The sequence below is a fragment of the Pistacia vera genome, unplaced genomic scaffold, assembly GCF_008641045.1.
Source record: "Pistacia vera cultivar Batoury unplaced genomic scaffold, PisVer_v2 Contig723, whole genome shotgun sequence".
Taxonomy (NCBI): Eukaryota; Viridiplantae; Streptophyta; class Magnoliopsida; order Sapindales; family Anacardiaceae; genus Pistacia; species Pistacia vera.
Window position 1 is genome coordinate 858,326 of NW_022196583.1, and position 17,831 is coordinate 876,156.

General features: G+C 33.6%; 1 protein-coding gene across 1 annotated transcript; it reads right to left on the reverse strand.

The window, feature by feature from the left end:
* Positions 1 to 2,052: 2,052 nt before the first annotated feature.
* On the reverse strand, positions 2,053 to 6,290 carry LOC116114833 (triosephosphate isomerase, cytosolic-like). Its single transcript, XM_031400975.1, has 9 exons — positions 6,252 to 6,290; positions 6,027 to 6,102; positions 5,619 to 5,742; positions 5,168 to 5,252; positions 4,895 to 5,027; positions 3,953 to 4,047; positions 3,114 to 3,192; positions 2,321 to 2,403; positions 2,053 to 2,226 (listed from the first exon to the last, which is right to left on the reverse strand). The coding sequence occupies exons 1-9, from the start codon at positions 6,288 to 6,290 to the stop codon at positions 2,176 to 2,178; spliced, it is 765 nt and encodes a 254-aa protein (XP_031256835.1). The 3' UTR covers positions 2,053 to 2,175.
* Between the last annotated feature and the right edge of the window lie 11,541 nt (positions 6,291 to 17,831).

The following is a 17,831-nucleotide window of genomic DNA, read 5'->3' on the forward strand; positions in this document are numbered from 1 at the left end:
ATGCATACCTTCCTTCTTTATTGTTAGGCATTTTTGTTCTTATTAATTCAATAATTCTACAGCTGAAAGCCTCCCCGCAAACCATCCTGGACCACTCATCTAACCAACCTTTAGGCCAATTATTTTAATTTCTACAAAAAAAAATATATATATATTTGTTTTTCTCACCTTAATATACATATAATTAAAACTATGATACCATATTTCAGCCTTTGCAAAACATTTAATATGATTTGCACAGTTAATTCATCTTAGAAATGACAAGTTAAATACAATTTGTAGTATCAAATGCATTCATTTGGAACCACTCACACATATGTAAAGTGACATTTGTCACTCCTATAATTTGCTTAGAACTGTAAGCGATGGTAGTGGTTGTTTCTATTGACTTTACTGATAACCGGTGACAATTATAGTAAGAAATTGTCGAATCTAGAATAAGGAGGTTTGGGAAGCAGGAAATTTGGTGTTTTCATTGGAAAATCAAAGTGAAAGTTTTGAACCTAAATTTAAATAAAGTTTTTGGGCAATGTGAGGTGAACAGACAAAGGTGAATAATAGACTCTATAATGATGATGAATGGAATTTACTTGTAGAGGTAAAAAGTGTATCAGGAATTGATCATTGTGATTTAATTTGATCCTTCTAACACCGAGTGCTCGAGTGAAATTTTTTAGATGAAATGAATAAATAAACACACGAGAATCCCATCTTCAAACAAATTCATTGCATTTTCTGTAATTGTGCTCAACAACCAATAACGCATATGGAAGCATAAAGGACAAAAGGCATGTAAGACTAAGACCTTTACTTTTACTGCATTTTTTTTTCTATGGTTGGGATTAAGAATCTACACATCCATTGGGTTGGCATATTTAGTGCTTTATAAAATGATTTTGCTCAAATTAATTTAATTAATTTGCTTAATTATTAGCTAAAAAATTCATTTGAATACTGTTAATTAAAAAGACTTTATACGCTTATCCATGGGTACTGACTTTTTTTTCGAGGTAAGCATTTGACTTCATTTCCAACTTTAAGAAATAAAATTTAATTTTCAAACTGTACTTGGAAACATGGTTTTTAGCATCTTACGATACATGATACATATCTTACGATACAATTCGATACGAATCGTTAATAATACGTATAAGAAAGCGTATCATAAACCTTTCGATACGTTGATATATATCCTACGATACGATACGTACCTATTCGTATCTTTAAAAATATCAATATGATTTCATTAATTTGGACCAAAAGCCCAAAAAAATTTCCGGTCGGATATAGGTCACCCAACCTGGTTCACTGAAATCTGTCTAAATTTACCTATTTTGCATAGAGAAAGTGAAAATGAACATGTGTTGCCCATTTTGCATGATAATAATAATACAAGTGAAGATATAGATATTGACATTGATTTTGAAAATGATATGAATAATTGAGAGAAAATGATATATATTTTTAATTTTGTGATTAATTTTGATTACGTAATACCATAACTTGAAGCCAATAATACCACAAAATTCTTTAATTAATCTTTGGAATAATAGTAATTTTTTTGAAAATAGCGTATCCTATGATACAATACAATACGCGATACAGGTTTTCGATACACGATACGATACGAGATTTGACAACCATGCTTGGAAATGGTTATACATTATAAAATAATCACAAATCTAATATTTAAGTCTCCAAACCTGATCAATGCCATCAACCCATAAGAATTTTCCCAAATTAAATTATACACTCAAATCTTAGACCAAAATCAACCTTATCAGCAGTTGTTCTAGTGTATAATTTGTGCCATTTGAACCCGAGTCCATAATTTTACCTGAAGAAGAGGCAGTCAACAGTCAACACAATCTAACATCTCTGAAATGGTGACAAGAGATTCATATAATTTTCTTTCCAACAGTCATAATATTGATGAATCCATAAACTATTAAACAAAAAAGAAAGAGAGAGCACATGCACCTGAGCATGAATTAGACATGGTGATAAAAATAGTAAGATTTATTCATAAACGAACTACAGTTAGAAGTGCTTATCAAAATACAAAAAGCATAACTTATTCCTCAAAAATGTCTAAAATTTGTACCCAATGGATTCCATATACCTTCCTGAAAAAAAAAAGCTTCCTCGACTCAGCATGCTAGGCATGAAACAAACTCAGGCATTTTTCTTCACCTCAGCAGACTTGATAATGTCAATGAACTCCGGCTGGAATGAAGTTAGCAAAAGAAGCACCAAATATAAAGTAAGAGAAACTTGAGTATATAGGGAGCAAAAAGAGAGAAGGGAACATCATCTTTACCTTCAGAGAAGCTCCACCGACCAAAAATCCATCAACATCAGGCTGAGCTGCCAATTCCTTGCAGTTTGCACTGTTTACAGATCCTGAAACAGGCATTCAACTAAGTAATTACAAATATATACATATAAAAATACATGTGAGAGTCATTAAACACTTTTTGAAACTAGTAATCTTAGTTTGCATTATCACCACCCTTTAGAACTTAGAGAAAGAATGCCTTCGTTAACACAATGCGGAAGGCTCATTTTTAAGATTTTGATGTCCCACATAAAGTTTGAATCAATCAATTATAGGTAATCTTGTCTTTCGAATGTTAGCCTTAACTATTACCTTCAGCGCTTTAGCAATGTACACATACTATCATTATGTTGATTTTTATACAACCAGCCATTACTGGCCCCTCATCCAAGGACAGAGATCTCAATGATGAAACTGTTAAACTTAGCATAACTGGATCCTTAGAGAGTTCCTTATATTAATGACGCACCAAAATAAAGTTCCCTTTTGAAGTTTAGCTTCAACTTGATCATTTAACAGATCATTCAATAGGTGGGGATGTCAACATAAAATTCTATAAACATCTCAGCATTTTCTACAAATTCTTCCTTTTTTTCTGCTCTAGGTTTCAATGTATAAAATCCTTATTTTTCTTCAAGAAATAAAAGATTGAAAATTCATTAAGAAAGATAATTGAAGAACTAAAAGCCAAAATATTAATTACGTTGTACATTGCAAAACAACTGAAAGGCAGTATAAAGAAAATTTCGCATAAGGGACAAATAAGAAGAGATACCTCCATAGATTATCCGGGTTGTTGCAGCAACCTCAGGACTGGTGTTTGCATGAAGCCATTTCCTGAGTTCCGAATGTACCTATTACAAAAAAGAATAAAGCAGAAATGAAAACCATTAATCATGAGAAATCCAGAACTTTATACAAAAATTCACATTATTGCTAAAATTTGGCACACAGAGTATGACTCACGTACTCTTATCCTATCAATCAGATGCACCAAAAAGGACACAATCAAAATGATCACTGTCCTAACACTCATAATAAATGAGACATTAAAAGAATATATCCCAAATTGCATAAATGTTGTAGATATACCTTGTCTTTTCTTTACGTAGTTTTATTTTTTCAAACATTTTTTTTACCCTTAACCCACCCAGTGGCGGATTTACTTAATGACGAGTGGGGACCACGGTCCCCACTCAAACTTTAAAAAACTTTAGATTGTATACATATTTATATTTAGTTGCATTTTACCCCCTATAAGACTTTGACATTTTGCCCCCACAAATTTTTTTATTTATTTTTTGCCCCCATCGAATGAAATTCCTGGATCCGTCACTGAACCCACCCCCCCTCATGCTCCTAGTGTAACAATATTCTGCAATGTTAATTTCATAATAAGTTGCTCCGTTCCATTCTGCAACCTCAGTTTCCTAAAACACAAAAGCTCAAAATTGTTTCCCTGAACAATCTCCCAGGAGTTCTCTAGGTTACCCAAACACAGAGTAAAAAGGCAACAGAAACAATGCTTCATCCAAAGTAAAGCAAAGGAAGTGAGAGTGTATTCAATTTAAAAAAGATGATAACTTCAACAAATAAGGTGAAGGTCTGACTCACTTCCTGAGCTTGAGCTGGAGTAGCAACTTTCCCACTTCCAATAGCCCACACAGGTTCATAGGCCAAAACAATATTTGACCAGTCTGAGACTCGCTCTGCCATCAGAAAAAGAAACGACGATCAAAGGATGACCCAGGAATAAACCAATCATTACCAACTATCAACACAACCTTTGAATTTACAGTTAGCACATAAATTGAAGCATAATACAACTATTCAACATCCTTCACATATATTTAAAAAAAAATGAAAAAACAATTAATTAAATATAGCAAGTACAACTCTTGAAATTTGTTACAGCCAAAAAAAGAAGCTGAAGCAGAAGATAGTTAGAATGTAATAAAATTCAAAAACAGCACTGTCATAGCCAATATAAATTCATGATTTTTCATTAAGTTATAACAAGATTATATACTTAAAGCAAGAACATTAAACCATTGATGTAAGATAAACACAAACTAAAAGCACCTCGATATGTTAGAACTGTGTGAATATACAATAAATAAAATGCAATGTCAAAGTATTAATGTAACACAAGAATTCACAATTACTCATTGTGATAACTGTCCCTCAAGAATATGTCAACCTTCATCTTTAAAATCTGAGTAATGCTAGGTGATGAATTATGGGAACAGTAGAAAGAATCAATGATCTTCTGAGTTCCAAGAAAATGCAAACATAATTTTCATTAGTGCATAAGGGGAATCCACCACTACAATAAAATTTGAATAGCATGCAAATTTAATTAAAATATCAAGCAATATAGTTTTACCACATACCAGCTACAACATGTATTCAACATAAATCTAAGTTTAATTAATCATCAATTACCAGACCCTGATGAAGGTCATAGTTTCTAAATAAAACATAGAAATTTAATAGCATTAATACAGAACACCCTTAAAACTGCAGAAGTTTTGTACATGGCAGCAAATTATGTACCTGCAATTGCTTTAGTTTGTGAAGCAACAACATCCATAGTAGATCCTGCTTCACGTTGTTCAAGAGTCTCACCAACACAAGCTATCACCTTTAATCCTTGAGAAAGTGCATATTTAACCTTATCCCCAACAAACTGAACAAAATATACAGGGGAGCCTCAATGTTATTTTTGTGCACGATAAGAAGAAAAAGATATACAAATGTGAAGCCAGGATTGTAGACATATCAAAACCAAATGAAAAGTCTGACATTGTGCCATAAAACACTACTTACCTCATTTGATTCATTTAAGATAAGTCTCCTCTCAGAATGCCCAAGGATAACCCAAGGAATACCCAAATTGAGAAGCATCTCCGCACTGCACAAACATGAGACATCGACTTCAAATTTTCAATAAATAAAAAGTCTCTGTATGCAAATAATTTCTCGATACTCAGTTCATCAATGCAAAAGACGTTCCAATGAAATTATGTAATCAAAAGACTCAACAAAATGGCTAATTGCCATAAGAGTTGAGTCAAACATAGATCATTCATGCCTAAGCCATAACTTAGACGGGAATAAACCATATCCCGTCAGAACTAGTCGGTTCAGTTGCTCCTTACTGTTTGGTGATCCAATAAAACTTTTTTGTCTATAAACTCTAGTTTCAATTAGACAAGCACGCAAGTCAAATTAATAGAAGTGGTAGAATAGCATGTATTGATAGCGAATTTGCACATACCTAACCTCACCGGTGAAAGCACCCCCCTTTTTGACCCAACAGTTTTGGGCCGCAACATGAAAATCAGGCCGCAACAAATCCTTCACCACCGGAAGAAACACAAACGGTGGGCTAATCACAACCTCTGTAATATAATCAAAATTCCACCACGTCAACACTTCTGATCACCCACACAAAACAACAATAGCAGTTTCTTTTTCGGCAGTTAACTCGATAGATTATATTTAAATTGTAACATAAAACTCTTAAGTAGAATTAACCAAACTCTCAGTCAAATTCGAATAAATTTAATTGATATTTAAGCTTAACCAAAAATTGTAGTAAGTAAACTCATCTACATTTCAAGACAGATTAATGAGTATTGATCTGAGATAATAATCAAATAAATGGAAAACGACATGTACTTACCAACGACATCTTGAGATGGAACTTGACCTTCATTGAGTACATTCACTATCTTCTTCACTTCTTCAGTGGTTCCATTCTACACTCAAATTCAAAACAAACTCATAAATAACTAATTCATCGTACTAGTATTAAGCATTTAAACCAAAATGAGAAGATCTCGTGATTTGATCAATCAAACTGAGCGAAACTTAATCAACGCTTGAATAAGCTGAATCAGAAACTCACGCATTTCCAGTTACCGCCGACGAAGAACTTCCTGCCCATTGTTGTTTGGCGATGATAACAAAATAACACAAGGATGTTTTATTTTGTTTGGTTTTGTTTTGGCTTTTGTTCTGTTGAGCGACTATATTGATGTGTATTTTCAAGGCTGTTATTCTGTGCTAGAAAGTTTAGTTGAATTTACTGTTATAGCCTATAATCTGAGCGTATGCTTTTGGAGACAGGGAAGACGAATTAAGGGTAATTTTGTCAAGTAAAGAGTGTTCGGTGTTTGTGAGTTGGCAAACGGTTTTGTGGCTCACTGAGTTATGGTCCGCGGATTCATGAATCGCAGAATGAGTAGATGGTGAATGGTGACTGGTGACTGGTGACAGATAACGTGAGGACCTTCATAATTAGTTAAAGCCACGTCATCTTATTTCTATGTGCGCTAGCGCCAACCGTGAGTCGTGCATCCATAGTAACCAAGACCCAACTGGACTCGATTCACCCGAATTGATCCTGAATCCATATGATTAGAGAAAAATCACACGATTCCAAATGAGATATAATCATCTTTTTGTGATGATTCTTTATAAGAACTCTTTCCTTCAACTTACACTGATAAATTATTCTAGACTAAACAAACATACGTAAGTTCCATCACTGCTCAATTAAATGCCACTTCAAATATAAAAGACTATCCAGAATTGTAGTATCCAGATTCTCAGTCAGATACTGTTCAAAAAGAAGAGCTAAATGTGGACAATCCATATACGATATGTTAGGTGTTCATCCAGATTACCCATTTTCAAAAATCTTCTGTTTACCTCCTAGTCCATATATCATATTTCTAGAAGAATTATTATGGTTTTTTTGGTATATGTTACACCAACACCACATTGTAGTCCAATTCCCGGTCCATTATATGTTGAAAATAATTTTCCAGTATCAGTCATCCTCAACCTCTGAACTACACTCTTTAATGACTTTTCTCAAATGGTTCAAAACATCTTGTACCGAATACCATCAGGGATGATTATAAGTTTATTGAGTTTGGAATAAACATCAAAACCTAGAACCATATCTTTGCCAGGTAAATCGGAACCAAGAACTTTGTGAAAAGTGAAACATTCTAGAAAAAAATTGGATTTCAATGGGTTTGCTGATCAAATGAGTAATGAAAGTGTCACTATTAGCAGTGTACAAAACTTCTTGATGAGGTTTCCACTGGGAGGATCTTAGGATTGATAATAGTACGAGTAGTACCCGTATCAAAAAAATACTATAACAAAAATGGGAGTGGAATACTTAGTGGGGAAGATCTGGATTTTCGTTGTAGATATATGACATGAGAAGGCTAATGATGGAAATACTGACAATCTGATTTGCACTTGATCTGCAAGTCTGGTCTATGACAAACCTTTGTCAACTGTTTAGAGTGCTTCAGATAATCATCAAAAAATTGTTTCTGAGAACAAAACTTTTTTGAGAGCAAGAATGACAAACTGATAAATTTCTTCAAGAGAAGTGGAACCAAGTTGTTTGTTTTGAGGCTGCGTGAGCTTGGTTGCTTCATGACTTAAAGATTTTGGAATGGAGGCTAAAAAGAGTTGCTTCATATTAGGATCATTCATCCTTCTAAGTACATGATATCGTTTCAACATTTCTTGATAATGTCTGTCAAGATCTTTCTTTTTGAGAGAAAAACATCGCATCTTAAAATATGCTTCTCTGACCTGGTCTTGATATAGGTGAGGTAATTTGCAAAATTAATCATAAAGGAGATACAGAGCTTGATTAATATCTAGCATTTGGATAAACAAAGCTTGTCTGTATTCCCCAACACTAATCCACAAATCACGAAGAATTCCACCAAATCTAGCTGAAAATTGTGTAAGAACAGTAGAGACTTGGGCATTAGGTTTAAGCATCTCAGCTTGTAACCAGGCTTGAAATTCATACATGCGATTTCTCCATTTACGTGGAGGCAAATCATCAACAGTAAAAGTGTGAAGCTTGGCTGAAGCTGTATGAGAGTCATGCTCAATTGTAGTATGACGAGATTGTCGATACATAGGCGGAGAATCCAAAATGGAATTACAACCTTTAGGCATTTCATCATCAACTTCAAAGACAACAGGTTGTCTTAAGGGGTTTGGGTTGATGGGTCATTAATTGTGGATAAACATTAAAATGTTAATCAGAAGTATCAGTGGTAGAATCAAAGCTACTATCAAACGATTTGTTATTAGAAAGCATATCAGCTTCTGATTCTGTTTGGAAGAAAGATGAAGCATGAGTAATACCAGAGGCTGTAAGACGTTGTCTTTCTGCCACGTCTTTCAGAAAAGAACTCATATAATTGGAAGAAACAAGACTTTTTGGAAAGACAAGATTAGTAGAAATTTGGCAATCTTTCATTATCATCATTTGCATTGGAGACTTATCTATAGATAAAGGACGATGAGGCTTTGGAGACGAAAGATCTAAATCTGATGGTTATTGTACCGTCATTGTTATCATGCATAGCAGAGTCTGTAGAAACTACTAGAGTTTCTTTTTTATTAAGAGACTAATAACTTGTCACCCAAGAGTCTAATAACATTTTAATCAAGTCATCTCTAGAGATATGCCTGGGGATGTTGATATAGTGAGGAGTATTCTGAGAGTCAACAGTAAGAAGCAGCGCATCAGTAGTCGTAGGAATAGCAAGATCAAGAGCATGGTCTTGAATTCGCCAAATCACCTGGTAATGCAAAGGAGCTGCAATACTTCCTGGATTCAAATCTGCACCAACAATCTATAGTTGAACTTTGAGAGCTTTGGAGCAATGAACGTCGGAGAGAGACATATTGAAATTAGGAAATAGTGTCATGATGACAGTCCCAGCATTCAAAGTTGTCTGTGCTATTCCTATGCAAGCATGCTGATAATGAACAAATTAGTGTCTGACAGAGCAATTCGGACAGAGACTAGGAGTCTTTTTCTGCCATGGTAAGATAAATCAAGTCTGATAGCACTAAAGTGCACATGAGAGTATCATTCATGGATCCATTGGGCAATGGATTCTTGAGGGATTTCCAGAGTAACATATTGTTCTCGAGTTGTGGCTGGAATTTGACATTTAACAAAAGTACTAGTCTAGACATACTCTTTTACTGGCTTCCTGGAAGGTCTAACAAGAGCTTTAAAGGTTTTAGACAAGGAAGAAGAGGACTTAGAAAGGTTGTATAAGGATTTACAATAGGAGGGATAGACTATATAAGAAATTAAAAATGAGCTTTAGTTTATAATGTTTCTAATTCTCATGAATCTTATCACATTTATTTTTTAGTTGTCGTTGCTATGCTGCGTTGTAATTTTACGAAGGTACTTAAGGGAGAACGAGAAAATGAAGGTACATTTCAGGCTGTACCATTTCATTATATGGAAAGCAGGGACAAAAAGGACATTGTTGACTGTACTAATTTGTCACTGAGACAAACGATTCTTATATGGGTGGTTGGGGCAACATTTCAATTTAGCATACGAACGGAAATAGATGATGTGGTGGATTCGTGCATGAAATATTTTGGGTCACAAATAATATGATCACTAGCCCTTGAATCAATAATCCAGGTATTATCTTTAATAAAATTCAGGCAAAAAGATGTGCATGCATATGATGTCGTAGGCGTTTGTGGAATTTGGTTCATCATTTGAAGCAATTGATTGTACTGGTTTGTGCTAATCATTGGTGCAAATATCTAATTTCTAGTAGAGATAGTGGTAACCTGATGTGCTACAGAATTACCATATTTTTTGGTCGTATTCGGATGCTCATGTAGTTTCCAGCAATTTTTTCGAGTGTGATTAATCCTCTTGTAGTAATCACAGTATGCCATGTTTTTCCCGGTTTTATTGGATCCAGGCCCATTTGACCAAGTTGCCCCATTTGATCCATTTGTCCAATTTGGTCCATTTGCAAAATTTGGCCCATTTGGCCTGTTTGACCCAGTTGATGCCATCAATGACATGGTAGCACAAGAGCCGTTGGATCCTTGCAAGAGAGATAGTAGCTGTTAGTCGTTGGATTGCTACATTCCATCTGAGCCCTTTGTTCCCTCATATAAAAAGGGAACATTTTTAGGGTTAGCAAACCCTAGCTGCTCAGTTCCAAAATTTCCCTAAAAAATCTCTAAATTCAGAGAAGGTGATTGCTCCATTCATGTGCCGACGAAGGCTACGACATCCCTAGATCAAGGAATCAGTATGTATCATTGGCTATTGTCTTGTACGACCAACTGAAAAATGCGACAAAGATTTGTGTTCTGAAGGAAAGAAACGCCTCATTGAGGCCGAGAAGGAAACGACTTTGCCGTTCTTGTTCCTGAATTCAGTGAAACTGTTAAAGGGTTGCCAGTGGTCCCTCAAGCTTCTCTTCGGTGACATCAAGCTCATGTTGTATGGTAGAAGTTTATTGAAATATACGGTGACTGTTGAGTTACATTGTGTTATTTCGGCAAATTGCTACCAGAGAGTGTAATTTTTTGCGAGATCTAGTTTGTCATACATATCCTTGATTGTGTTCCACATTTCAATGGCGATTTCAGGCAGATGTAGTCCGGCCTCCATCTCCGTAAACAGGTAGTTGCTTAGCCACGATCTTACCAGCATGTTACACCTCTTCCAGCAATGGTGAAAAGGTGAATCGAGGGGTGGTGGTTGGTAGTCTCGTCTATGAATCCTTCCTTGACCTTGGTGATTGCTCAAAGGAAATCACGAGCCCATGTGGAATAATTGTCAGACCCGATTAATGGTTGCTTGATGAGGGTGATTTCTAGCCCATTGACGCCGGTAAAAACAAAACGTTGCCTGGTTCAAGGCTATGGTCGGTGGTTGGAATCATTTGAAAAGTAAACAAGTAGGGATTCATACTCGTTTGTTGTGATGGATCTGGGTTATAACCGGGCATATTGAGGTATGGGAATGGGATGTGGGTATGGGCCATTGTGTGTGTTTGGGCCTGTTGTTGTGTTTGATGTGTGTAGGCCAAGATTTGGGTTTGGGTCATTGTGTGGATTTGGGTCTGTACTGTTAATGGTTGGGTTTGGGCCGGTATTGCTATTGTGTGAATTTGATCCATTGTGGGAGTTGGGCTTGTATTTCTAGTAGGTGGGTTTGGGCCACTAGGTGGGGGCTCATTATGGGGTTGTAACGCTAAGCTCGGTCAATAGTGCTTAGGTTTGCCATCTGGATGGTTTGATTTTATTGTGTATGATTGATCTACAGAGATAATATGATCAAAAAAGAATTTTATTTCTAATGTGTATCTATTTGGTTTTGCAAGGACATAATCGAAAGGAGAAAAAAAAAATTCTAATTAAGTATCTGTTTGACTTTGTAGGGACAGAAAATAATTAGAAGAGTGGAAGCTAAAGAGGCTCCAATATCATGTCAGAGTGTGATAAAGTGGCAAGAGTGGCAGAGACAAAAGGAAAAGCCTGAGTAAAGCAATCCCAGGCCCATGAGCAATTTTAGGGCCCGGACCAGTCCTATGGGCCTGGAAAATTTATTTTCCCCCTGATTTTTTTTTTATATTTTAGGGGCGAAACGAAATTTTGTAGGGGGTTTTTAGTATTTTTCAGGGGTAGATTAGGAAGTTTCTAAAAGTTTAATTAATTTTAAAAAATAATAAATAAATTAATAGTTAATTTTAACATAAATGTAATATTCACATTTCACACATTCACGCTTCACAAATAAACAATTAAATAATTTTTTTTTTATTAAATTATTCATCTTCATCGTCAACAATATTTACATCATTCAAATCTGTATTCCTAAAGAGTTCGAGTAGTTCGGGATCTTCAGGGTGCTGTTGTAGTATTCTTTTTGCATGAATCCAATCTCGTAAACACGTTATCACTTCAATCATCTCATCGGTTAAAGAACATCTTATGTCTTCAACAATCCGGTCACTCGTTGAAAATGTTGACTCGGATGCAATTGTAGAAACCGGCACAGATAAAATGTCACATGCCATTTGGGCTACAATAGGGAATCGACTTTCATGTTGGTTATACCATTGAAGAATATCCATGTCACGTTTCTCCTTCATCGTCATAAAGGACAGGTTCACTTGTAGATAGCGATTCAGCTCATTTGATCCATGTATGTACGAGCTGGAGCTGCTACTTCCACCATGTTTCATATACGTCCACTTACTCGATCCTTGACAGAGGTCTGCATCAGGGTCCTGATCGTCTCTCCTGAACGTTCCACTTCCGCTTCCATTGTACCTATTTTCATATAAAGAAAAAAGGCTATCCAATTTTTGTTTAAAGTCAGTCAAATAAGATGTATAATCATGTCCTAAATGTTGGCCTAACTCAGTAATTATACAGTTAACTACGTGTAATTTAAACCTAGGATCTATAACAAGGCCTAATTCATATAAGAATGGAATATCTAACCATTATTTCTCATATTTTTCTTCCATCTTTAAAACAATTTCCCTTAAAACGTTATTATATCTATATTTAGCAAAAGTTTTAGCAATTTGAAGTAAAATATCTAACACTAAATTAGTAATCGGATAATAAATACCACTTAATGTATTAGTAGAATCATAAAAAAATTTAAGAAATGAATAAAAAAGTTCACAAACCGCCCAATCATCATAGCTGACAATTTCTTCTGGATAGTGCTTTCAATTGACGAAATCTGTAATTTGTTTTGCGGTTGGCAAAGCTTTTTCCAACATCAAGTAGGTGGAATTCCAATGGATAGGCATGTCCGTACATAACTTCAAAGGTCGAACCGGTGGGTCCTTTTGCTTACAATATTTGACGTACTCTTGCCACCTTTTATTGCTACCACCGACGATAAATCTGATAGCCGTACGCACCCTCTCCATCTTCGAATGTATAGTATCTAAACCTGCTTTAGCTATCAAATTGATGATGTGGCAAGCACATCTCTGGAGAAAAAAATTTCCTTCACCACATGAATTCAATCTCTTTTCAAATAAAGAGATTGCCGCGGTGTTAGCAGTTGCATTATCAAGCGTTAGCGCTACAACTCTATCAGTTAATAAATATTCTTGCAAAACTTCAAGAATTGTAAAATAAATAGTTTCAGCACTATGTTTTTTATATAATGGTTTAAAACCTATCAATTTTTGTTGTAAACCCCAATTATGATCTAAGAAATGTACTGTGACAGTTAAAAAATTGGTTTTTGATCTACAAGCCCATATGTCTAATGAAGTGCAATAGATATATTCCTAAAATTTTGAAATTCGTTTTTAAGTTTATTATTTATTTTGTTATAAGTTTTCGTATATCTCTTCTAATTGTACTTCTACTAACAGGGGTATATATTGGACAAAAGACAGTTTTAATCATATGAATAAAATAAGGATTTTCAGAAAAACAAATGGGAGAGTTTGTAGCAACTATGAATCTTGTTATTTCCTCTCGTGCAACATCTGCATTATATTGCCATGTTGAGAGAGTTGAGAATTGTGGATTAAAATTAAGTTGAGTTTGAATTTGTCTACCTGATTCGGTTGAAGATGTACTTGGCAACTGCATTATTTGGGGGTGTTTTTTCTCCACATGTCGTCACATCGTCGAAGTCCCCTTCTCAGCACCAATAATGGTTCCACAGAAATTACATACCCCACACGATTCTTCCCCCTCCCCATTTGTCTTTGGCCATTTTGATTTGGTGAAGTGTCGCCATACATCAGACACGACCCTCTTTGACGGTCGGGGGGGTCGAGCTATGCCTGTGCCCGTTAACTCGCAGCTCGCATGTGTTTAGCTACACCTCGTCCCGATCGAATGTAGTTGTGGAATTGCAGTTGCTGCCTTTGGAGGAAATGGTGAAAATGGATTGAACCCTTCCATTTCTTCGGTGGATGGAACATAAAACTCATTTGGGGATGATCCTCCGAATGCATCATTTCGAGAATCCATTATGAATTTATGATAAAATAATGAATAATTAAAATGAAAAGAAATTAAATAATAATATGAATAAGAGATGATATTGAAAAATAGAAAAAATTGAATAATATAAATAAATAAACTATATGAATAAATTATAAATATAAATATAAATTGAATGAGAATTTGATTGGAGATTTGGAGTAGAGAGATTGAGTAGTGTAGAAAAAATGAAAGATTTTAGGGTTATTTATAGTGTAATTGTGGGGGGTGGGGGGGGGGCCCGTTGGCTGGCAGCCAAGGGTTATAAAGAAAAGTAAAAAAAAAATATATATATATTTTTTTATAAATTTTGTAAAATTTATTTTTAACCCCTATAATTTATGTTTATTTCAAAATTTATAAATGGTTTTACATAATTGTACAAGGGACTAAAACGAAATTGTTTAAAAAATTGGGCCCAGGCCCGGGCCTTGGAGGAAGGCCCAATGGAGGGACTAGGCCCTCCTCCTTGAGAGGACCGGTCCTAGGATCGGGTTTTTTAACCCAGTCCCAAATGCCCACCTTTAAGCCTGAGTATGTCGAGAGAGAAAAAACAAGAGAAAAATAATTTATGTATTATGTATTATATTTCTTACATGTATTCTGTCCAATTCATACAAAAATATTTAAGTGTAAGAATGGAAAGAATCATTGTAATGAATGTACAATTACACAAATTCAGCTAACTGATAACTAGAGTCAAGGCATAATATCAGCGTGATCAATCAAGGCATGATTTCATCACAAGAATCACTCATGTGATTACTACATTCCATCAATTTTCAATCAAGTAAATTGTTCTGAAAGTAGTTATATTATGAAAATGCCACCGAAAGTGCATTTACAACCTCTTGTCAAAATCATGATATTATCTACATTTAATTGTTGAAATGCAATTATCATGAAGATTTTAATTAAAGCTACCAAAACATAATTAACTAAAACCTGCTTCTAAAACCGGTTTCCAGAAAATTGTGAACCAATAATCTAACTGAGAACCGGTTTTCCAATTATTAAAAATTGAAACCGAATTGGTTTAAAAAATCGGTTTTTTAGTTTGGTTTCGGTCTGATTTCTCGGTCCAGTTTCTGGGTTTTTTCCCACCCCTACTGTTACGATTATTTCCCTTATACCCTCTCCAACATTTAAAAAAAAAAAATGACAAGTTGCCCCATAATTAGTCAATTTCAAGTTACACCCTCGCCATCAATTTTTTATGATAAAGTTAATTGATGGAAGGGTAAAAATGGATGTTTTATGTTAAAATACCGAATTATATATTAAATACTTCAAGATAAAAAAAAAATTTCGATTTTTTTAAAATTAAAATTAAATTTAATATTATTAAATTAAAAAGGTAATGATTACAGATTATCAAAATCACTATTCTTAGGCGGTTGTCTTGTAAGCTTTAAAATCAAGTTGACATATTTTTTTATAACTTTTTTGAATATATAAGCCAAAGAAAAAAAAAAGTTGGGGAAACCTATTTTTTTTGTTTAGCTTATAAACACTCTCCTTATAAACTATTTTGACCAAATATATTTTCACATTACCCTTATTTAATTCATTATATTTGTTCATTAGTTTATTTTGTATAAAAGAATCTAAAAATTATTCATATAAATTTTTAATAAAATATTTGTCTATAAAGTATTTGTTTATTTAATTCAAAAATTAAATTATATTGTAATATGATCAAAATATATTTTAATAATATTATAGTAAAAAATTGAGTTAACATAATTTATTATTTGATAAAATAATATAATATATTTTTTAGTCATTTTAATAATAAAATGTACTTATATGCCACTTTTTATCAAACACGTCAACTACTTATCAGTTACTTATAAGTATTTTAGCTAAACACGTAACTGTTTGAATTTCAAATGCTTATAAGCTGAAATTACCTTATAAGCATTAACTGCTTATAAGCTAATTTTCATAAGCTCGGCCAAATATGTTCTTAGTGCCGAAACAGACAATCTTTTTAAAAAAAGTTTAATTATTGAATTTTTTATTTTAAAAAATTAAAAAGTGTATTTCTTTTTTCAGTTTTAATAATCTTACTTAGCAAAATATTAAAAATTTTTATTTTTTATTTATTGATTTACAAAAAAAAAAAAAAAAAAGAGTATTAAAGTCATGTTTCAATTTAAAAAAAAAAATAGTTTACATATAAAATATTAAAAGAAATACAAGTAATTGTTTTAATGAATCTAGAATATATCGTATTAAAAAAAATCTAAATTTTTTATTATTTTGAGATATTCAATTTATAATTGAGTATTTTAATATAAAGGTCTATTTTGTCCTCCTTCCAGTTAATTTAACATAAAAAATTAATAGTAAGAGATGTAAATGGCTAATTATATAAGGCATGATGCGACTAAATTAACCCTAGCAACTGCACTAGTTATGTTCAAGTAATAAAGTGATGAGTTTGAATATCGTCCCACAGAGATCAAAGCAATCATTCGTAATTACATAAAATTACCAACACATTATTTGAGAAAACAAAATTTTAGAATGTAAAACTAACGGATTAAAAATAACTAAATTAAACAAATAAACAATGTGAAAAACTTTGCAATATTAATAAACAAATTAAGGTACAGATTTCCCCCTAACTATGTTTGACAACTACTCTTAATACCCGTTTGTGCTATGAATTAGTAGGATTTTTCAAAGGTCATTTATCCTTATTCAGGCATAATACTCAACTTCGGTTACTTTGAAATTAAGAAGCATAAATTCATTAATCCCTTACGACTAATTCACCCTATTCGGTTAAGAATTAGGTAGACCACAAATTAATCATAGAATCTCTATATGATTACTTCTAGTTTTAATATGTTGTGCAATGATATTCCAATAAAGCAATTATGAATATGAATTAAGCAATAAACCTTAACTTCTCTATTCGAAACATCATCAAGGTAATTAAATCAATCCAAAATTCATAAAGTATCAAACCTAAACTCTTGCACAAATTCGTAAACATAAATCTGGTATTAAAAATAAAAATTGTTCAAAACATAATTAGGGTTTCATCCTCCCCTAACAAAAGAGATTTACTCCATCCTAGGGACAAAGAAATAGATAGAGAAGAAAGAAAACATATTCAGACTTGAAAAGAAACAAAAATCAAACTTTTAAATCTAATCTTTAGTCTTCAAGCCCCAAGAATGCGTCTTCTTCTCTCCAAAATATGCAAAATTCAACATTTTCAGTTAATCTCAATCATACTTAAATACCCAAAGGAATCCTAAGTGAAAAATGAAAGAAAAACTGACAAAAATGCCCTAATAGTTTCTGCCATGACCCTGGTTGTGGCCAAATTTAAGTCACCACGACTTAGGTTGTGGTTTTCTCTATCCTCTTAGTTGTATCTGCATTCCAATTCCACCACCATTGTTGTGGTGAACCACCAAGGCATGGCCATGACCTAAAAAAATGTTCGGTAATCTCAACTTCTTCAAACTTTAAATCCTAATTTCATTCCAATACTCCAATCTGCTCAATTCAAAGCCTTAAAAACACAAAAACTATCCAAATCAATAGCTCATCATTCACATCTGAAACTTATTGAAAAACTAACATAAAAACAAAGAAAACAAGT

What these genes read in the sequence shown, in the direction of transcription:
- LOC116114833 (XM_031400975.1), bottom strand. Translation starts at nt 6,290, where the DNA reads ATGGGCAGGAAGTTCTTCGTCGGCGGTAACTGGAAATGC. An exon ending in TCTTAAATGAATCAAATGAG is followed by an intron (nt 5,028 to 5,167) that starts GTAAGTAGTGTT and finishes TATTTTGTTCAG; the next exon opens with TTTGTTGGGGATAAGGTTAA. An exon ending in TCGGTGGAGCTTCTCTGAAG is followed by an intron (nt 2,227 to 2,320) that starts GTAAAGATGATG and finishes ACTTCATTCCAG; the next exon opens with CCGGAGTTCATTGACATTAT.